General features: G+C 37.3%; 1 protein-coding gene and 1 long non-coding RNA gene across 5 annotated transcripts; both read right to left on the reverse strand.

Annotated features, from left to right (window-relative positions):
* Positions 1–1,326: 1,326 nt before the first annotated feature.
* On the reverse strand, positions 1,327–23,711 carry acvr1ba (activin A receptor type 1Ba). 4 transcript variants are annotated; one of them, XM_005162224.6, is made up of 9 exons: positions 23,550–23,711; positions 10,174–10,458; positions 8,318–8,563; positions 7,999–8,229; positions 6,416–6,583; positions 6,172–6,328; positions 5,948–6,072; positions 5,047–5,177; positions 1,327–3,623 (listed from the first exon to the last, which is right to left on the reverse strand). In XM_005162224.6, the coding sequence occupies exons 1-9, from the start codon at positions 23,638–23,640 to the stop codon at positions 3,498–3,500; spliced, it is 1,560 nt and encodes a 519-aa protein (XP_005162281.1). In that variant the 5' UTR covers positions 23,641–23,711; the 3' UTR covers positions 1,327–3,497.
* On the reverse strand, positions 16,891–21,438 carry LOC141380507 (uncharacterized). The gene is made up of 2 exons (XR_012398573.1): positions 21,198–21,438; positions 16,891–21,065 (listed from the first exon to the last, which is right to left on the reverse strand). It is a non-coding gene; the product is annotated as an uncharacterized lncRNA (long non-coding RNA).

The following is a 23,711-nucleotide window of genomic DNA, read 5'->3' on the forward strand; positions in this document are numbered from 1 at the left end:
CACCCTTTTTCCGATAGGGCAACTTGGCGGCCCAGTGGCTAGCACTGTTGCCTCACAGCAACTATCCTATCGGGCAGGTTGGTATTTCTGTGCGGAGTTTGCATGTTTTCCCCGTGTTATGTGGGTTTCTCCCTTGTTTCTCTGACAAGCAGGGGAGTTCTTAAGACCTACTTGAGCTCGAACTCCTCTCGCCCTAACAGGAGGGATCCCCAGACTCGAGGATATTACGAGCTTAGAGCTCTTTCACGGAACAGTATGCCAATTACGCTTCACTGATTATCAGCTAAGTATGAACTCTTGAAAGGAGAACACAACAATAAAAGCTGTCAGAAACTGTAGTGGTGTGGGGGATAGAGCAAGCAACAAGTCCACTTCTGTCCGTTTTAGAAGCCTGACGTCAACAAATCAACCAATAGAAAACTGAAAAGGGAAAAAGACAAACAAGATCAATTGAAATAATTACAGGCAGGAGTAAACTACGCACATAACAACTTCTAATACCATCTTTCAACTGTATGGTGGATCACAATGGTTTACGCAGGGGTTGACCAACCCTGTTGCTAGAGATCTACCTTCATGCAGATTTCAGTTGCAACCCATAACAAACACACCTGCCTGTGATTAGTAAGTGCTGTTCAAGTCCTATTTAAATGGTTCAGGTGTGTTTGATCAGGGTTGAAGCTAAACTCGTTAGGAAGGTAGATCTCCAGGTACAGGGTTGAGCACCCCTGGTTTAACGGGCATAGGAGGTCTCAAACTTGACTCCTGGAGAGCCACAGTTCAGCGCAGTTTTGCTCCAACCCTAATTAAACACAGCTGATGCAACTAATCAAGGTGTTAAGGATAAAGCTGCGTTCACACTAGAGTGAGCTTGCGAAATTCTGTCGTACGGCTCTGCAAAAAGGGGGCGAGATTAAACAAGATACTTAGACATTTAAAAAAGTGAGCAATTGGTCCATATTTTAAACTTCTGTCCAGAGAGGTCACGTTTTGGTCCTCGATTGGTCTCAGGCAGTCAAGTGATGAGATTTTGCAGGTTAGAGTTCACCAAGCTTGAACTTTCCAATGCAGCGAACTGCAAAACTTGACGCACGAGCTTGCGTTTTCGGTCTGACGCATTCGCGTGCGTATGAATGAAAGTCTATAGGGAGAAAAGTCCAGTGTGACCGCAGCTTCTAGAGACTATTAAACAGGTGTGAGTTGGAGATGGTTGAAGCTAAACTATGCAGAGCTGCGGCCCTCCAGGAATTGAGTTTAAGACCACTGGTTTAATTGCTACAAAAACTTGTTAAAATAAGTTATTAAAGAAAGTAAACGAGACAGAAATAAGAAAAAAATGATTTATTACTGAATAGCATTTATGTACAATATATTAACAAACCCACAAGTGGATTTCTTCTCAACATGTTTAAAATACACATGGAACCTTAGGATCAATAACTCGTATGCATTTGATTGAAAGCATCATCTATCAAGTCTTAATATCAAGTCTAAAATGGACAAAGTCTGGAAATTTAGACTAAACTGCCTTCACAAAGCGGCAGTAACTACAGTTTGAAACAAGCGTCATTCAAATGTCTTTCTGAAATGTCTTGAGCAAAGGATGTACGTGTTTTACAAACAACTCTAAAAATCCAAGTTATGAGGGGAAAAAGCAAGCACAGTATAAATAGTGGAACAATTAACCTTTAGTTTTCTAAAGGACACAATTCCCAGTGTATGATGTAGAGCAGTGTCACTCAACCACGTTACTGGAGGACCACCAGCTCTGCATATGTCCATGCCTCCCTAAACAAACCCACCAGATTCAGATCATCAGCTCATTAGCAAAGACTGAAAGACCTGTAATAGGTGTGACAGACAAGGGAGACATCCAAAACATACAGTGTTGGTAGTCCTCAAGGAACGTGGTTGAGAAACACTGATGTAGAGCACCATGGTATAACACAATTCAGTCAGAATTATTAAAATCGATGTCACTCAGCTTGACTGAATCATGCTACTGTCACCAAACATATTCCAGCTACCCAGAGCAGATATATAATATATGACCTTGACAGTATAAAAATGCAGGACTTGACTGTAATAGAGCCTGCAATCGTTTTTTAAAATATGTTACACATAATACACGACCGTTGTTCTCATCCAGCCCTTCCATATGCATTTCAGACAATGAATGCTAAAGCTCCAGTTATTTTTCGCACCTACTGTTATAAATATATCTCATCTTCCAGTTAACAGTTCAAAACATCAGCAGATTTCTGACTGCGATCAATACAGTGGTGGAAGTAAAGCTACAAAAGTATGGAGGGAATAGTGAAGTTGGCATTCTACAAATGTGCTAGTAATGCAATGTCACATTGCCCGAAATTATCAAACCCCAAACAAAATGAGAAAAAAATGTTCAGTAGTACTTTAAAAATAAACTGAATGACTCTTCAATGCAAGTTAAATGTTATATTGCAGGCAAATAGAATGATGTATCATCAGTATTTTACATGTGTGTGTTCTGAAGTGGTACTCGCAACTATATCCCTAAAAGGACTGCAAACAAATAACAACAGTGCAGTTGAGCATGCCAACATCCCAGAATAATGAGAATACAACATCCTAAAACATTCCCATTAAAATAACAGCTGATTCTGAAACGCATACAGCTGGTAGTGAGTTTCCTCATGACAAAAATTGCAGATTTTCTAAATTGTTTTCTGATTAAAATTGAGAGTTCAAACACAATACAGATTTGAAGAACCTGCAAACAATTAAATAAACATGCACATTTGCTCCCTGTGAACATTTAAAAGCATCCGTAACAACATTGATGGAGTAGGTTTAACAAACTCAGCCTGAGAAAAAATAATCTGGCTGTTTTGTTTTTACTAGAGTAATTATTTTGCATTTCTTCCAAAGGAACAAAGAACTGCAATGCCACTTTGTCACACAGTCACGGTGTGTCTTTTGCTACACTTAGCTTTGTACATGAATTGCTAGTCATAACAAGAGGAGACAGTGTTATCCACGTATTTTCACATTCTCACAACAGCAGTAGAGCACTATACATTATCGTAGACGCTGGAATATGACATGTTGTATTAGTGAATGAAGACAAAAATTCAACCTCAACACATTCGTTCAAAAAACCACACAGTAAAAGTTCATTTTGGACACAAGTAGTGAAATAAAAACCTTAAAAATAAGAATGCCTGTCACAGTTCAATTGTCATTCCTGCCAAAATAATAACAAAATAAGTCCATGGAGGGCGGTTGTGCTGATATCAGCAGGAGGCTTGTCCATAATAGGGAACGCTGATATTGGAGAAATGGAAAAGGGCTGGGATGGACTCATACTCAGTAGTTTCATCTTAGATGGTGAGGTAGGCCTCGTCACAACTTTAAAAGGTTAAAAAAAAAAGGGGGCTAAAACTGGCAGGCTGCTTTTGGCGTAAGTCTTTATTCGCTTGTGCGTCTCTACAGGGATCTACAGCATCCCGTGCGTTTCAGATCTTAATGTCTTCTTGGACGCTGAGTTGCGAAAGAGTCTTCTTAATCCGCAGAGCTGTAAGCCGCGCCGCTCCGTTGGCATACCAACACTCCCGCATGATCTTTCCCATCACTCTCAGCGCCTGCAGAGAGAAAAACCAAATAAAAAAATTAGGTTCCCAGCCTCTCTCGCACGTCTCTCTACAAATAACAGCTGAATTGAATTTTAAAAGTCTGTATTTCCACATGGAATATTCTCAGATGGGATGCCTTAAGCATATTGCAGTGACAAATGGCTTTTCAAATTGGCAAGAACGTTTGCTGCGAATGCAATGCCAGTTTATTTTTCTCATTATGGTTTACTACTATCACTAATTTCATTTGTAACGTAGACTAACCATGTCCTGTACATAACGATGTTCTGTACAGATTACTTAACGCCAATCTCAGCAATCTCAATTACAGGTCATAGACCTGCTAGGAGAAATCTCACACTTTCACCCCTGAGCACAACAGAGACCCTCCTACCATATGCTTTCGAGAAAATTCAGTAAGTTTTTTTATGTCCACCTAATGCGCTTGAAAACAGTGGGCAAGCAAAGGAGTGTCGCTTGGCAAGAGAGACATTAAGAGTAACAATAATATTCATTTGCATTTAATTTATACACCACACAGTATAGCAGTCTTTATCAAATAATTGTCATCACAAACTAAAAATCAATTATCTTTAGTTGAATAAATGCTTTGAAATGGGGATATTGAAATGTCAGTTGTGACAGAGAAAGTAGACATCAAGTAGGCAGACTAAAGCTGCGTCACCATTCACATATTATCCGTCCTAAATATGGAATTAGTATATCCCAAACCATAGTATTTAAGTAGTATGGAACTGTCTGTACTCTAACCGCTAATATTGCCCACAATACATTGTAGTCCTAATCAAATTTACGTCCAATCCACAAACTCGGGTAAAAAGTGTAAACAAACGACAAACATGGCAGATGCGCAAGACCAACCACCAAGTAGAGAGAGTCTTTGATAAAGTTGTTTGAATGACTGTTAATATCTAGCCAAATGGAACACATTTTAAGTAAAGTTTCACAAACTTATTTCGAGAGGAGCATGTGATATGTTTCATCTCAGCTGGTCTGTCATCTACAATTAATAGTCAGCCAATCAGATTAATCCAAACTCACTATAAGTAACCCAGCTAAAATAAAATGCACTTCAATGTGTGATAGGACTAAAACGTGGCAATAAACAAGTATTTGCTCAATTCAAATGATTAGCAGCTTGGACCCGGAAACAGTATCCCATATGTTACGACTTCACAAGCAGGGAAGGTAGCCTAGGCAATTTAAATAAAAGAAATGTGGATGATGCATCAAGATGATGTAACTAAGCAACATACATGCCTGTTGATGAGTAAGTAGTATGTCCCAAAGCTTCTGTTACACACTCAAAAGTATGTACTTTTTCTTCACTATAGGAGTACATAGTTTTATGAGGCACTACAAGTTTGTGAACTGAGGCTCAACATAAGATTTAGCACATAAAGTTTCTTACCTCATAGCTCTGCCACCAGTTGGGCACATTAGGCCGAAGCCTCTGGTCACACACCACCTTCCTCATCTCTTCTATGGAGGGGTCGGACGGCACCAGGTCATAGTAGGGTAGCTGATAATCTTCATGGATACCTGAGAAGATAGTTAGAATGAGTCTGGTTTTACTGCTCTTGGCATGGGGACCAAAATACAAAGCAATCAACATTGAATTTTAAAACCATGGTAAATATTAAGCCTTCAGTGCATTTATTTAATCAGAAACACAGTAAAAACAGAAATATTGTGAAATATTATAGGAATTTTAAGTGTTTTCTGGCAAAGGTGGATTTTAAAACTCATTCTAACGTGCTGATTTGAACATATTTCGATATTAATACAGTATTATTAATGCTGAAAACAGTTGTGTTGCTTGGCTAAACAACTTTCCATATTTAAAAATCAAAGTGCTCAGTCCTAGCTTAAACAACAGATCAGTGCACTTTGGGTAAGGGATTCATTAGAATAAACAGCAAAAGTCAGGTCAAGACACTCGAAAAATGTGAAAAAAAATATTAAGCCTTTATTGACATGGCAAACACTTACCTTCATCAGGGTAACGTTGATGCGTAGGCAGTTTTAAGGAATAGCCATGTCAATAAAGGCTTTTTAATATTTTTTCCACATTTTTCAAATGCCTTGGACTTAATTTACAGGTTCTTTAATAAAAAGAAATTCAAAAGAAAGATTTTTTTTATTTTACAGAGGCAGTGTACTCTCTACTCATTTTAAAATCTTAAAGAGAAGCTCATAATGATAGACCACTATTATAGGAGTTCTATGCAACCTGTGAAAAAACTGACATTAATTGCAGGCTTAATCTGTTAAGATGCAGTGGGTGTAAGATGGGTCTCATTTTTCCTCACCTCCAGCATTACACCGTCGTGCAATCTCCCAATATACCAGTCCCAAAGCATAGATATCAGCACACTTGAAAGAATCAAAATGCTTCATGTTGATCGTTTCATCTAGTACCTCTGGGGCCATATATCTAAGAAAGGGGAAAAAGCAACAACTTACATTAAAGTTTTCATAGTTACATTTAAAGACAAGCAGCCATTTGTATTAATAATGACAGGGCCAGATGTACCTTTTAGTGCCCACCCTCTGATTGGGTGCAATGTCTATAGTATCAGTGATAGACTCGTGCCGTACAGCGAGCCCTAGATCTGCTATGGCGCAAGTACCATTCTTTTTCACCAAGATGTTTTTGGATTTGAGGTCACGATGTGCGATGCCTGGTTTCCCTGTAGGAGATCATAATGGTTTAGTGAGTCCAGGAATTGACAAATTGTAAATTATTATAGTCTGGAGAATATTATTTTGTTAATCACCCTGTGTGCCCAGGATCTCCATGTGCAGATGTGCCAGACCGCTGGCGGCTGAAAGCGATAACTTGATCATCCCCTCGATTGTGACGGAGTAGTGGTTGAGATAGTCAAATAATGAGCCATGCTCATGGTAGTCTGACACTAGCCACAGCTGTGTCCATGTGCCATTGTCTAAGAAACAGAAACATATTTAAACCAAAAAGATATTAAAAAATGAAACAAAATTACTCTGAATGTTTGATCACTTAAAGCAGTTCATACACATTTTTTTACTACTAAAATTCCATGAGTTAAGTACATTTTCATGACCTGATGTTTTATTGTAATATCTACGTATACGTGGTAAACGATAAAAAAACAAAACAATGCACGTTCAAATGTTTTACACCATATCATAAAACACCAAATCTATGTAAAATGTATTTAAATAATGCTTACACAGCACTACTAATGTGAGGGCATGTGATTGGCCAAGGACAGACTAGAGCAGGGTTTCTACAGGTTTCATCGAGTCAAATTTAAGACTTTAAGACTTTTTAAAATACCATTATGAATAAAATTTCAGATTTACACAAGGCTTAACGACCCAGTTAAAAAAATAAAAACAAATGTTGTGAGGAAGATAATTAAACCATAATTTGTCAATAGAGTTGATAAATAAACCTTTGTTATAACTTTTATTGAGATGTAATGTTAGCGCTTGAACAGGTGTCAGGCCGATTTAGTTACTTTACATGGACGTAGGAAAATTAAGATCGGTTTATTATTATTTTATGACATACAACACAATATTTGTCAATTTAAGACTTTAAGGCCTAAAATCGTTTTTGAAATTTAAGACATTAAAACAGTTTAAGACCACACGGATACCTTGTAAAAGACAACTAAATGAATGATATTCAAGCATACAGATATTTGTTAAACTAATTTCAAAAGAATTTTCCAGAACTTTGTGTTTTTTTTTCCTAAACTTTTCCAGGTTTTCCATGACCGTATGAACCCTGTTTAAGGGCTAGTTCATCCAAAAATGAAAACTAACTCATCATTTACTCCCCCTCAAGTGGTTTTTAACCGTTCTTTCTTCTGTTGAACACTAAAGAAAATACTTTAATAAATGCTGGTTGCCCATCGACTTCTATAGTAGTAATAAAATACAATTTGACACAATCTACATTGTAAAAGCGCTATACAAATAAAGGTGAATTGAATTGAACTGAATTGAATTGAATACTATGGAAGGCAATGGGTGCTAGCAACCAGCATCAAAAAAAAAAAAAAATTAAAAATACTCAGATAGGTTAACAAGTGAAGGATGAGTACATGACAGAATTTTCAGTAATGGGTGAACTACCCCTTTAATAATATAATATAATATAATATAATATAATATAATATAATATAATATAATATAATATAATATAATATAATATAATATAATTCTGTAATGCTACAATTACAAAGTTATTAAAATGAATGTTTAAATAACCATAATTTACATTTCATTCAGACCTTAAATTATTAATTACATATTTTATTTTAACAACTTATTGGGTGAACATAATGACATGTAACATGACTTGTCTTACCTTTATTATCAGCAGCAATGAAGCCCAAGATGTTTTCATGGCGGAGCATGATGGTTTGGTAAATCTCAGCTTCACGGAACCAGGAACGTTCCTCCCTGGATGAAAAGATCTTCACAGCCACATCACCTCCTCTCCATCTCCCCCTCCACACTTCCCCAAAGCGACCTTTTCCTATGATCTCCTGCAGTACAATTGTCCTGGCCACAGTCCTCTGAACGAACAAGGGCAGCCCTGCAGAGAGACAGAGAGAGAGAGAGAAATCAGCACACAGGCAAAACACTTTTCAGACATGCAGGAGAAGGATAAACATGCAACTTACCAGACCCTGAACCAGAGGTGGACAGATCGAAGATGAGATCCTGTAAGGTCTTGTCTTTGGCCAAGTACAGGTGATCACAGGATGGATCCTCAACATCCAGTCGCTGCCGGTGGTTATAGTTTCGTTGGTGGTGCTGGAAAAGGAGCACTCCCACGATAAGCAGCAGGCAAAAGAGGAAGACCGGGCCTGCTATCACTGCCACCAGCTCTACCGGACCCCAACTACCTCCTTTACCATCAGCAATCCCTGAAAGAGGCAGGTAAAAGGAAGATCATTTTCATGTTATGGCTAAAAAGAGACAAATGGTCAACTTCTCTAGACTACTATATTTTAACACTAAAAACAACATTGAAAAAAAAGAATTCTGTTGAATTTATACAAAATACAAGTTATAAAGCACAGGTGTCAAAGCCAGTTCCCGGAGGGTCGCAGCCCTCCACAGTTTAGTTCCAACCCTGCTTTAACACACTAATACTGCGGTCACACTCGAGTGAGCTTGCAAAATTCTGTCGTATCGCGCAGCGAAAAGGAGTGGGATTAAACAAGAAGATTAGACATTTAAAAAAAGCGAGAGATTGGTCCATATTTAAAATTTCTGTTCAGAGAGGTCACGTTTTGATCCTCGGTTGGTCTCACTCAGTCAAGTAATGCGATTTCACAGGTCAGAGTTCACCAAGCTTAAACTATGAAACTCAGCGAACTGCGAAATGTGTCGCACAAGCTTGCATTTCCGGTCTGACGTATTCATGTGCGTATGAACGCAAGTCTATGGTCCAGTGCGACTGCAGTTTCAAACAAGCCTGAATGACTCAATTAGTTTGATCAGGTGTGTTTAATTAGGGTAAGCACTAAAATGTGCAGAGCTGTGACCCTCCAGGAACTGGCTTGGACACCAGTGTTATAAAAAATTATATATTTTCATCTTTCAATTTGCTTAACATTAAGCTTAACAGTGAAGTTAAATTCTAAGATTTTCATAAGATTAATAAAACAAATTGAGTGTTAAATGAAAGCAGAAGTAAATGTCAAATGCCACATTTCATTATTTTGACAATGCAGATTACATAAAGCAAGTATTGCAGTAAATAAAATTCCATTTCGGTTGCCAACTAAAATTACTATTCAAAAGTTTGAGGTTGCAAGACATTTTTTAAAGCAATGTGTACATGCACCAATGCTCCATTTATTAAAAAAATAAAAAATAAAATAAATCACTTATGCTGCAAAATATTACTACAGTTAAAAAAAAATAAATAAATAATAATAACAATAATTATATATATATATATATATATATATATATATATATATATATATATATATATATATATATATATATATATATATATATATATATATATATATATATATATATATCAGTACCACTTTACTTTGATGGTCCATTTGAGTATTAGTCGAATGTCTGTTTAAAATCTGTTGATACATGTTAACTCACATGAACTCTTACCCCAACCTAACATTCTACTTATAATCTAATGAAAATTAGCTGGCATGTAGATGCAATGTAACTTAAATTCAACAAACAGACCATCAAGATAAAGTGACCAAAATATTTTAATGCATTTTAAAATTTAATTTACTTAGGATAGCAAACCTGAATTTTTATTCATTTTTCTGTAACTCTATAAACATAAAATACTATTCATAGAGAAAACGGCCTTAATATTTTTAACAAACACAAAACAGATTTCTTTTCGAAAATCTCTTAAAGAATAGAAATTTTTAAAAAGTGCATTTATTTCAAATATAAATCTTTTGTAGTAAATGATGTCACATAATTCCATTGATCCTTCCTGAATAAAGAAAAAAAAGGCATTAAAAAAAGCCTTACTGACCCCAAACATTTGAAAGGTATTGTGTTTGGCCTGTACTGCTACCATTGGGAATCTGGAGGTTGATGCTGTTGCAGAAGTCTGTGTAACAGCAGTGCGTGTTGAGCAGGCCTTTAGCGCTCAAGCAGTAGATGGGCTGTCCAGGAGGAACCAGGCTGACCCGAGGGATGCAGATCCGTACTTGCTGCTCTTCCTGCCCATTGATGTAGGATGTGGAGGCCATGCAGGCCCCATCTGTCTCGCACACATAACCTGTGCTCTCACAAGCAGTGCAGTTACACTTGAGAGCTAGAGAGGAACACAAAGATCACAAATTCAAACAGGACTCTAAAAAACGTGTGCGTCTTCCTCATAAAATCTGATTATAAATGAGGATGTGTTGACTTCCTTCAGTGCAGGGTGCAAAGACTTTTTCTAATGAAGGGCCAAAAACCAAACTTGATTGAGGTTAGTTGGCCAAATTACGCTAGTTTTTGCCTTGATTTGCTCGCTGATGTCTTCTGCATAGTCCTCTATACGTCAAGTGACCATATTTACATAAAAAAATCAGCATCTAATTGAAACATTTGATTTCAGTTTGCTTTTTTTGTAGTGCAGCATAGAACAACAAAAACAAAGTGTAAATCAAATCAGAAATGACCATCTCTGTGTTGAAGGCATTCACCCCCCCCCAAACCTCTTCATCATTCTCACTTTCTTCTCAGATGGGATTGTGGGCCAAATCAAAGGTTACGATTGACCAACTTTGAACCGCGGGCCCTACTTTGGGCATCTCTGCTTTAGTGGATACTTCAAGTGAGCTGTGCTAGTGAGTCAAAATGTCCACCAGAGGGCAAGCAAAACCAATTTGAAGGCAGGGAATGACTGGGTAAGGGCAAGTCTGGTCTGCATGCAGAGTTCAGTTTGCTTCCAAACTGCATAACATGAAACTGAATCCGCCACTGCAGATGAACCCAAACACACTGTGTACAGCAGAAGCTGCCATGGGACAGTCTGATTCGGACCTCCACTGCAGCACCTTTATATCAGCAGAATACTTCACAGACAGTATTGCTTTTTTTACACAGTCACAGAATTCAGTTTGAAATAGACAACAAACAAGATGATAAGATGCGACACTTTAGAGCTACTGTCATACCTCTAAGAAAGTAAACGATTATTTACAAAGGCAGTAATACTAAAAACACATTAAAAACTTAATTTAACCTTTCCTAATGTGCTGCTAGAGAATGGTCTGGGTGGTAACGAGCTCACACTAGCCCTTTGTATTGTTTGATTACTTGAAGCATTCATGATAACTTTTCACATAATATATAACATGAGTCATTTTTGTTTACCAACTCGGGGTGCCTTTTCCAAAAGCATCATTAGCCAACTACGGTGACAATTGCTGATATTAGCGTCATTGTTCAGAGTTCCAATGAACATTTGCACACTTGTGGTTGGAGGACAACAGCTCTCGGTGGTTGGCATAGTTTCTTGTTCTATGACATATGAACTTAAATAGATCATGCACTTGAGCAAAATAAGCAAGCTAACATGAAGCACTATATATACAACTGCACCACATGCATAGCATCAACAACAATTCTAACTAACTTGGTTCAAACGCCATAGACCTGTTGCATAAAGCTGGATTTGGGCTTCTACACTGACTTTGAGTTTTTGGGTTCAAGAGGGTGGGTTCCTTGACCACAGTAACATGCCCTGTAGGGCTAAACTGCTTTGGAGCAGGTTTTATTCTGGGTTGGAGTAACCCACAATGGATCAGTTGTGATTAAAGTTGTGATCAGTTGTGATTAAAATGACATAAACCTGACGCAATAAAGCCACTACCAGTCAGCTAGAGTCTCTTTTTGGGGCTACAAATTGAGACATTTTTGAGACAAAATAGACTTTTGTAGCGATTAATTTATCTGCATTATATGAATTGTAGTTATATTAGAATATTATATATCCAAATGGTTTAGAATTGTCAATTAATATTAGTTATAACATTTAAATATTTAAATATTCACATATAAATTTTCTTTACTATGAACTATGTGCGAGTGTTGAAGCTGGGTTCTACTGATGAAACTGCAAAACTATCTTCAGTAAACTTTCTTTGATTGAATCTTCTTCATATGACACACCAGTCATTTTTGGGTTAAAACCATCAGTCGCCCAACAAAAGATTTTAAAATGACTTTTGAGCTTGAAATATATTTACAAGGTGGAAATAAACACTGCTGACACAGCAAAAGTTTACTATGGCAACTTAAAAATATATTATTAAATAAGACCAAATCAATAATGTACCCTATATGCTACGTATAATAATATATTTTTAAGTTGCCATCTTAAACTTTTGCTGCAATAGCGGTATTTATTTCTGCCATGTAAATATGTTTAATTCCATTATATTTCTGATCATAACTTCTAATCTAATCTTTAACAGAGAAGCGAATAGACAGTTAACAGAGAACGTTTATATCAAGTGATGTAAAACCACTAAACCTGATCTTAACCATGTTTGATTTATTTGTTTTTTTCATCCTGAAACTTACTCTGCAACCAAAAGCAGTTGCAACTGCCTAGATTATTTTTGCAATAATGGATCAAATTGTTGTTATCAAACAGGAAATTATGTCATTGTTTAGGTAACACACACCAGTAATGACAAAAAAATGATTGATTTTAATTTATTTGTGTGAAGAAGGAATCAGTATGCATGTATAAAAATCTGATTCTGCAACTTGTTTACATAAACCTAAACATTGCAATGCAACTGACACATACATTCAGATATGCATTAGATCAGTATTTCTCAACCATGTTCCAGGACCACCACCAGCTCTGCACATTTTCCATGTCTCCGTGACCAAACACACCTGATTCAGATCATCAGTCCATTAGCAGAGACTGAAAGAAATATAATGGGTGCAACAAATAAAGGAGACATCCAAAATATGCATTGTTGGTGGTCCTTCAGGAATGTGGTTGAGAAACACTGCATTAGATCATAGCAATGTCACTGGAGCTAGCAACATTTTAAAAAGCTTTTAAAAAAACAGCGTATGTTAGTTAATATTTAGTCTCATCCACTAACCAGTTTCAGAACTCTTTAAACGAAAATAAAAACAGAAAAAGCAAATTTAAACATTATTTTTTTTTGGCTGGTAAATTGGATTATTTCCAAATTTCAATTAATCGACTTGTGTTTTCCAGAAGGCTTATCAATTGGATTATAAAAAAGTATTTGGCCACAAGTAATTGTAACTACTTTAAAACAGGTTATTTGCCTGGATTATTGCTATCTAGTGAGATCATTTTGAGTTTATTGCCATTATCAGCTTCTCTGGATGTTATAGCAAAAAAAAGAAAAAAAAACCAGATCAAGTTTACCACGTTTTATAAATGCCACTTTTCTATAATTATAAAAATATTCTAATTAAAAGTCGTCAACAGCAATAAATAATACACAAGGTAAAATAGATAGATAAATAATAATAATAATAATAATAATAATAACAACTATAAGAAGAAGAACAGAAGAAAAAAATCTAAAACAGTTTACTTTTGATACAAATTTTACAATTATAGAAGGATTCACATTTAAATATATTTAAAATCTCTCCAGATAAAAAAAACATTGTCTGATAACATTAAAATAGGGCATTCCACAAGTATATGTTTGTCAGATCACTTAAATTATACTGGTGGTGGTACCATGGTGCAGAGATGATAACAAATAGCAATATGAACTTAGTTGGTAGTAAGTTAATTTTTCTATTGGAAAACGTATGGACTTTTCCCCCCAACTGGTCTTTTAATAAAATGCTTCTTTTAAGAATTTTGCACTTCATTCGCTCATTTGCGCAAGTTAAATCTGCCAATTTAAAGCCATGAAAACATGCTTTTTATTTAAAAATGTACTATTTAAACACATATATAAATAAAAAAAACATATACCAGTGTAATCTAGAAATGTAATCAAAGTTACATCTAAACTTCAGTATGCAATCACAATAACATCTATTTTGTTTTCATTGTGCCTACAGCATGATCTTAAAAGTCAGATGGTATAAATAACACTCTTCAGGGCAGTTCAAAAAGTTATTGTGGTGGTGATCATCTTTCCTTATGTAACCATTTTCAACTTTCATCACCATTGTGTAGTTATGTGTCTCTTCAGCAGATCAAGCAAACTCAGACAGGATATGATGGTCCACGGCTGGTACACAGACTGCCGAGGTCATGACGTGAGGGGTGGTGTTCACACTTCACCGGCGCCCTCGATTTTATCCGAGTCGCATACAATAGCAGGCCACTTAAGACAAATTGCAGTGGTTTGAAAATAACAGGGAGTTCAGACGGCTCGACGGCTGATCACAACAGGACCCACCAAGTGACAAAAAGCTCTTTAATGCAGTCTTTTCTGAGCGCCCCTGTCAAGAAAGTTCTATTCTAATCCTCTCGTTTCAACGCTTTCCCACATGTTCGGTCCTCTGTTTTTACCTTGTACTCTTACTGTCACTCATCTCACTCCACACACTTAATTGATCTGACTCACTACACTTCCTCCCACAGTTGTTCGCACACAGGTTTATTGCACAACTCATGACATGCTATTGGCTGAACCACACCCTTGCTGAACAAGTGTCAACTTCGCTTTTTCACCGTGTGTATGCGTGTGGGGGTGTGTGTGTCAAATGTCATAGAGCAGGAGAAGGGAGTGCGAGAGGGTGTTTGTGCACTCTTTATAAATCTTAAAAAGGCTGTGATCTAACAGACATCGAAGCACACTGCCAGTAACCGTTAGTGGAGCGGATCCAAGTCAACTGAAGTTCACATGCACAAGGAATTTCCTGCAGATTACATGGAGGTAACCAGGCCCTGATAGCGAGAGGAAAAACAACCCGGTGCCATAATAACCCTCTAATGGAGCACACGCGATATCATTAAATCACCGGGCGGCAAATAGAATGACCGTAATTGCTTCGTAGTCTCTTTCCAAAGTAGTCTGAGAAAGCGCATCATAGAGATCTCATTAATCACAATCAAGATAACTATGCTTACATCTGAAGTGTGTCATTTTTGTTAAAATGCTTAAGGGAAGAAAACTGGGTTTAATACAGTCTATACTAAACCAGCGTTTTCATTAGGACTTCATTTTTCTTATGTAACACATAAGTAACCATTTGTTGGCTTATTAACAAAAAAATGTAAAGATACGGTCAAAACTTTTTCGAGCAACCAAAACAAATGGTCAAAGCAAACCTACCCAGCTAATAGTGTGGTTTGGGGATATGGATGCGTTTCATCCACTAATGGAAGATGATGAAATTCTACATGGTGACAGAAATTGCACCCTTCAGTTTTTAAGTGCTCTTCAAACACACTTGATTGGCTTTAAATGACAGTAAGCCAGTCCAATCACTAAGAAACTACATCACAATGTCTCTCTTTGGGTCAACCATAAGACCTTTTAGTATGATATTTCCTCTCCACTTTGGCATAGTACACTTATCAACTTGCCAATAACGTGCACTGCAAAAATGCTTTTCTTAGATTTTTTGTCTTGTTTCTAGTCCAAATATCTAAAAACTCTTAAATCAAACAGAATTTTCTAGACAAGCAAGACATACTGTCTTGTTTTAAGATATAATATGCCAAAATTAAGTGAGTTTTTCCTTAAAACAAGTTAAATAATCTGCCAATGGGGTAAGCAAAATAATCTTATGTCAAAAGGAAAAACAAGATTATTTTGCTTACCCCATTGGCAGATTATATTGCTTGTTTTAAGGAAAAACTCACTTAGTATTGGCATATTATTTCTGAAAACACGACAATATTTTTTGCTTGCCTGGAAAATGCTTCTTGATATAAGAGTTTTTAGATATTTGGATTAGAAACAAGACCAAAAAATCTAAGTAAGAAAATTTTTTTTGCAGTGTGTGCGAGGAACCCCTCAAATGTATTGGCTGTCTATTTTCAACAAAATCATGTCAAAAAGTAAATAAATAAACAAAAGAGTTGGCTATTAATTTATAAAAGAGCAGAAGTATAAACAGTGCTGGTTTATACTTCTGCGTTGAGTGCCTTGTGTGTAGCTGTGCATTTATACTTCTGCATGCTGTTAGTGTTGCTCTGCAATAACACTTCAGAAATGCTAGCTGGCAGTAGGTTATGGTATATTCCCCTAAATCGAGTCTCTTTGCGGATGTTTTGTTTTTCTGAATTTTACCTTAATGTACAAATAGCTAAAACTCGCTCATTCAGAGGTGGGAATGGGCGGACGACGTGCAACAAACACTCGCCCCATTGGGGTTGTGGCCCTCAGCACCGCCCACACTGGTCACAGCTACCAAGTCGACCAATCACAGGTTTTTTTTTTTTTTTTTTTTGAGAGGTGCGCTTACGCATCGGCATCAGCCACAGCGAAGACTATGCGACTGAGTAAAGGCTGTACTGGACCACACGCGTGAGAAATTATATAAATCTAATACAGGGGGTAGAGCATTCCACTTTCTAAGACCAGCTACTGCGAAAGCATGGTGACCCCTGCATTTTAGCCTCAACTTAGGGATGCATAATGATCTCTGGTTTGATGACCGAAGATACAGACCAGGCTGATGTTGTTAATTTTAGTACAGTTTCTGCTTAAAACAGTCCCTTTAAAATCCATTAACTACATCAAATCCCATTCTGAATTGTTTGCTACAGTTCCACTGCAAATTTTACCACAAAGAATGTTTTTTTTTTAACTTTTAAAATCAGTTAGTGATGTTTCTACATCAAACGTTGTAAGATGTAATGAGAAATACAATCTTTTTATTTTACCGTATTTTTAAAAGTGTTCTTTCATGTCTTACAATTGCAAGAATTTGCTAACCTGCTAAACCAAACCTTCCACAACACCATTATCAAACACTAAATCACTTGCGCTACAGAAACCCGACACTCTTTCCACTCACATTCCAGCAATACAGTCTGAGAGACTTCAAAAAGACCAATCAAAGTTTAGGCAAGGCATGTCGACAAAACTGCGAGCGTGGCTCCAAAACCTACAGCGAGAGTAACGTGAGCAGTTCAGGCCAAGCGAGGTCTTGTATGCGCATAATTGGTGGCCTTACACTGGCTCTTTGTGTGGAGATTAAGGGGACATGAGGAGGGATTGGGCAGGCTGTGTCTGGACAAAGGATGGGAGTGGGCTGTGCGGTGGAGGATGGTGCAGTTTTACTGTTAGAGTGGCTGGGGGGTAGGGGACTCCCCCCAACATGCTTTTAAGAGCTGCCGGTGAAAACAGATATGCCAGGACAGAACACAGAGAGGTAACAGAGGGCGACTTACAGAACCCCCAGCTGCGATGGGATTTCGGCCGAGAGACTAGCAGAGAGACAGACCTTAAAACCCCAGTCTAGACTCGGCTTAACCCAACAGAAAAGAGGGGAATTCAGTAAAGGACAACATCAAAATCTCAATGCCAGTGTGAAGTTCCTATCATTCCATTCTTGTTCAGACAGGAAATGAAAACCATTGCGGGAAGACGTGAATGAAATCGTTGCCATTAAGAGTGCGCTTGGCTGATCATAGTCAGGCTCAGGGGAAGCCTTTAGTCAACACTGAAGCCGCAAACAACTTCACATTACTGGTACTGTGACTAAAGCCTGGACACATTTCACAACCTCTCCTTCACATGAGCACTAGCTTTCCATGTTGGGGTCAAAGTGAGAATTAAGAAGAGCTCACAGGGTTTGTGGTTTAAACACTCAGAGGCAAATATTGCCCCCTGCGACACAAGCAGTCCTCTCATATCTATTACAAATGGACGACCCGAGCGGTGCTTGTCTCTTGTTGAAGGCATTATCTCTTGCTTCACCTCCTCTGGATAATGAAAGCCCATCATCCTCCTCTTCTAGCAGGATGCCAGGGGCTACTGAGAGCGGGCAGACTGAGAGAGTGCAGTTACCCAAGATGCATAGAGCTGAAATGAGATCCATTGAGCACCCAGACAGGGAGCTGATTAAGACATGCCGACGCCACCAGACAGAGAGCACGCTCACACACACATACAGACGACGAGGCCATGCACTCTAAAACACACATCAAACTACACTCACAAAATCAATGCAGCAAAAGGAAGGGGAGCTTCTTCAGAACCCTTATGGTCAAATTACTCATCTGGTCCAGAGGCAAACATTTCTCTTTCTTTGCCTGAAAACATTCAGTTTTTTCTGTTTTAAAGTGCAGCAGCCACAGAACATTTCATGCCGTCAAAATAATGCAGTTCTGTCTGATAAATAGAAGAAATTAAGTATTTTGTAATCAGACAAACTATTGTTCAAGTGTTTATCGTTGTACGTTTACAGCAGCAAAGGTGTTTGTGCACAGCTAGTGTTTTTCAGGCAATGATAAACTTCTGGTTTAAGCTTTATGTGACTATTTTCATAGGGTTCCTTTTACAACATTGAAGTTGTAATGTAATTCAAATATAATCAGTTAAATAGACTTAAGCTTTCACTTGGTTGTTAAAGCATAAAAAGAGACAAAAGACCATTTAAACGCATGTGCCGTCAATGGTCGCAGGCTAGCGCAGAAATTCTATTGAAAATACTGGGGTAAATCTGGGGTAAAGACAGTGAAGATCACCATTTTTTTTTAAAGAAATCAACGCAACGATTTAGTATGTGATGACAATTAATCTGAAGCCCTGGGGCTGGTTGACTGAAATTAAAAGTCTGTGTGCATATACCCCATTACTCTAGATTCTTCTGAAATTACTAATATATGTGGATTTGGTGCTGATTTTGAGAACAGTTCAACCAATGGTATAAGAGCAGCAATTTAAAACTACATTATATTCAAATATTTAGAAAATAGATTTCATTAAAATCTTCTGTAATGTCATCAGTTCAGACTTATAAAACTTTAATCAATCTAAAGAATCCTTGCTGAATGTATATGATTTTTAAAAGTTTACTCCAAAGTTTGTAATAAATAAAATGCAAAGTTTGTAAATTATACATCATAAGATCATAGTGATCAAAAAAGGACCTAAACATAAAAAAAATTAAACATGATAAAAATAATAATAGCAGCCAACATGACTTGTCCAAGTCTCTCATGAGCCATATGGTTTTATATTTCCTCTTTTTCGACAATAAATAATGATAATTTTGTTTGACCTGCGTTTGGATAAAAATTGTTAAATGTCAATTCACATTTGGATACAATATTTGAGATATGATTTCATTTTAACATCAATGATCTCAGAGGTTTTGTTTTTAAATCTGGACAGGGAAATTAGGAAAACAGGAGATACTTAAGTTTAGGGCTGGGTGATTAATCGAAAAATTACCAAAAGTGACATTCAGAACCTATAATCGTTCAAATTTTTCCAGGTAGATTTTTCGATTACTTTCCCTACTGCTTGTGGAATCACGTGACCCCGCTCTGTTAGGTACTTTTGTGTTACTTTGCATCACAATGGCGATGATTGGAAGCTGTGTCTGAGACAGCATATTTTCCATTACAGTAATGCTTTAACAGGCATCATAACCACCTGGTTGACCTTTTATCCACAGGTTATCATTATCATAGGTTATCATTAATCAAAGTTGTGTCAGTATAATATTCAATCCAAGATATGGGACAAACATTTTTTGGGTTAAAAATATAATTTAAAATAAAAATTCTTTACACAAGATGCAAGAAATGCACTGTTATGTATTTCTTGAAAAAAAGAAATAATACAAATATTATTTACAGGATATACAAGAGTTATTTTATATAGAAGAGATACTGCCTATTTTCCACATTTAATATGAAGAACACTGAAGATAATTTATTTTGTTTTCAGAAGTGCAAAATTATAAATAAAATAAAATAATCATTCATTTTAATTTTAGACCAAATCGTCCAGCAGTACTTAATTTAAATTTCATACTTGAAATATAGTGTATAACACACATGGTGCCTTCATAGTATTTTCTTTGGCCTTTTTGAAAGTTAGTCTTGAACATAGTCTACTTTTTTACAACTGTATAATGAAATAATGTTAATAATCACAGTTTATTATAACACAAATTAAAGACAATATTTGAAGCACAAAATGGAAAAACAATCAATTTAGTTGTGCTATTTTAAAGCAGGAACTATAATGTAGGTCACACAAAGGTCTGTCACTATGTAACCAGCACTGCCCGTCGGCCATCCGGGTCATTATCAAGGTCATTAATGAAGCGGAGACCAGCTTCAGTCGGCTGTGACCGTGGACTCAACCCCAGCAGCCGGCCTCCCCAGACACACACTCGCACGCACACACACTCCCCATGAACCCACATATCTTTCCGTGCTCTGATCTTATATACAAGCACACACATGCAAAATATGGCTTAATGTGCTCCCTTTCATTTCCATAACAGCACCTGGAGCCCTCCCACCATACAAGCCTCAAATGTCTGCTCCTTCCTGACTTCACAACACACATCTTTATATACATCAATAAATTTCTAGAATTGTGAAAGTAGAGAATTAACTCACTTTTTCCAACTTGGCACTGCTGTTATGAGGGGTGGAACGCATTAATGGTCATTTCTTGTAAGCAACTCACTTAATCACTTGTAAAATGTGAGTCACTTGTAAAATGTATGTTTCAATGGGTCATTGTGTCATTCCAGGAGTGTTTTTCAACAAACGTAAATGCGGAAGAGCAGAGAGCACAATTAATAATACTTTGGTTTGGTCTGCATATGTCGAAGGGGAAAAGAATAATGTGAGAGAGAATGAAAGTGACGCACCCTGCCTCACGGCTGTCTGCCTAGCACACACTGCCCATATCACATTGCTGTTGTTTTCTCACACAGGCCTGAGAGAAGCGTCACATGGACATCTAGAAGACTCACAAGAAGCTAGTTTATCAAAAACAAACAAAAACAGAATGCTTACTGAGTAACCAAGTAGTCTATGATGAGCCAGGAGCATAGCAACACTAAATTGAGTTTAGCAGCAGCAGAAGCACCTCAGCTCAGTCAAATAATTACCATAACATGGCTGAAGACGCCAATCTGTTTCATTTCCACTAGTCTGTGTCCAACTACCGGCAGCTGTGCAAACCCATCACTGGCAGCCTGAAGGCGCCTCTCGCGCTAGACTCTGACATTGAGCTGACCCAGTCAGACGTACAGGTGGGATCTGTCTGTTTAGCATTTCCTATCAAGTTCTATTAGAGCATTTGGCAGGATTTTGTGCAACACAACCATTCGTGAACAGTGCTATGATTCTCTGTAAAAAAAAAAAGAGATGAGTCACCAATTAGAGATCACAGATTGCTGAACTTTTTCAAATCATGGCCCCTGCTGTGTTACATTTCATTACACAGCCTTCCTTCTCAGACTTGAGTTATCATCACACTACAAGAGGGTGGCTCAGTTTTTTTTTTTTCAAACTGATTTTCTTCTCAATATCGTCTGAGCAACATCCCTCTGCCTCACACAGTTTTGTCCCTCCAGAAAAATTACACCAGTGTTTTCAAGCACAAACTGTTATCATGCTGTGCCATGCAACCACAGACATGTTTATTTGTGCTGTGGATGTAACCACCATCCGTTTGGCCATACAAAAGAAAGGCAGACTCCCTTGACAGGCCACTGAATAGGGCTCATTGCCCACATTTCCATTACAAAGGACCAGACTCCAAATCTGACTTGAGTCTGAACTTGCTCAATGACCAGCTTCCCATCGTAGTCTACGACACAAATGTACTTGAATACACAAGAACCAGTAAAATCTGTAAATAAATGAAGCAATTAAAATAATGGCATTACAGGCCTTATGGCTTGGCAACGGGGGTCAACGAGGACTGTTTTTAATCAGATGAAATACACAATGCTGATTAATGTTAAGAAACACAGCCGGACTGTTTTGTAAACAAGGTACACCACAGCAAATGATGTACTGACAACAACATTTTCGATATAATCTAACATAACTACAAACAAGGCCAGTCATTTTAAATGAATCACTGGAATTCATGACAAGCTACATGTCACAACTAGCAATGGGAAGACCGACTTATTACTGTATATTGTTTCTTTTAAACATTTTCTAAACCAAAAATATGACAATAACAAAAACATTACACATCTCGATGACAGTAATAAAGTGAGGGGGAAACAAACAAATGATGCAGGCCATTTACAGAGTCCTTTGATAATTTAGCTTTTACATTTTTATGGTTAAATATTGAATCCAGCACATAATATACAGATTTTTTAAAACATAGCTACAAATACAAAAAAGATTATTTGCTTTTGATAAAACATTGTTAATGTTCAAAAGCTATGAATCCTTTTACAATATTCCCCATTCTGACAACTCATATTGATCTAAAAATGTAAATGTAGATATGTATTAAATGCACCAATGTGTACCTGAAATAAAGAGTTTATGTTGGCCTGTGAGTTATGATTTCTTTTCAGTAAATCATAATTTTAAAAGTGATTTTGGCTGAACCGAGTCCAGAAATGAATCCATTTGAATGTTTGTGAATCTTAAGTGCTTTGAAGTAAAAACAATTATTTAAGAAAACATAAGAGGAAAAACAAAAATCAACACAATAGATAAGTCTTACACTAATTCACCAACCTAATGCTATCATTTTGCGTAATTCAGGTGAATCACAGGACGACTCTCTCCTGTTTACGAACTAAACCGATTCAACCGATTAACTGAAAAGCTTCGAATCAACTACACAGGATTCACTTCGGAACAGGATGAACCCTCGTCAAAACGTGTAAATTACCAGGTAAGGTTGGCGTTTCAAGTTAAAAAATAAAAGTTTAGCAATAATTGACGTTTTGTGAAGTTCTGGAAATATGGGAGGTTTGGCCATACGTGCTACAACTCAAGTCAGGACTTAACAATATAGTTTTGACCGAGATGTAATAGTAAGTTAGTTGCAAACGTAAGGTAACGTTAAGCTTAAATCCATACATTTCACTAGCAATGTAAGCAGGCTCGTCTGTAAACAGGGGGAAGTGTGTACATTAATTATTTAAACGTGAATTTATTTGGGTATATTTTCCAAGGGGGCAGCAAACGCTCCTCCGCGGTTAAATCCTAAAATGCAACCTCGAAATTATCTATACAAATAAAAAAACAGTAAGGGATCAAGCTCACTAGAACATCCAAAGCCAATTCTACATGAATACGGAATAATTTAGGATACAGATGAGTGGTTTACAAACCCCAGACACAGCGCCATGATGAGCGCCAGGCTGCCTGCTTGCCCCGTCCAGCACAGCACAGCCTGGCCACGCTCTCTCTCCACACACCATCAGCCTAGCAAATAAATAAATACACACACCACACACGATCACAAGCACCCGACTCACCATCGCCGACCGCTAGTAATCCACACAGGGCGAGCAAGGCTACAGCAGTTCGTCGAGGAGGCATGACTGCAACATTCCCATCTCTTAGCATTAATGCATTCGTTGTGTGTGATATTGACAAGCGAGCGAGACTTCCAACACAACCACAAACCGACCAACCAT

The sequence above is a fragment of the Danio rerio genome, chromosome 23 (genome assembly GCF_049306965.1).
Source record: "Danio rerio strain Tuebingen ecotype United States chromosome 23, GRCz12tu, whole genome shotgun sequence".
Taxonomy (NCBI): domain Eukaryota; kingdom Metazoa; phylum Chordata; class Actinopteri; order Cypriniformes; family Danionidae; genus Danio; species Danio rerio.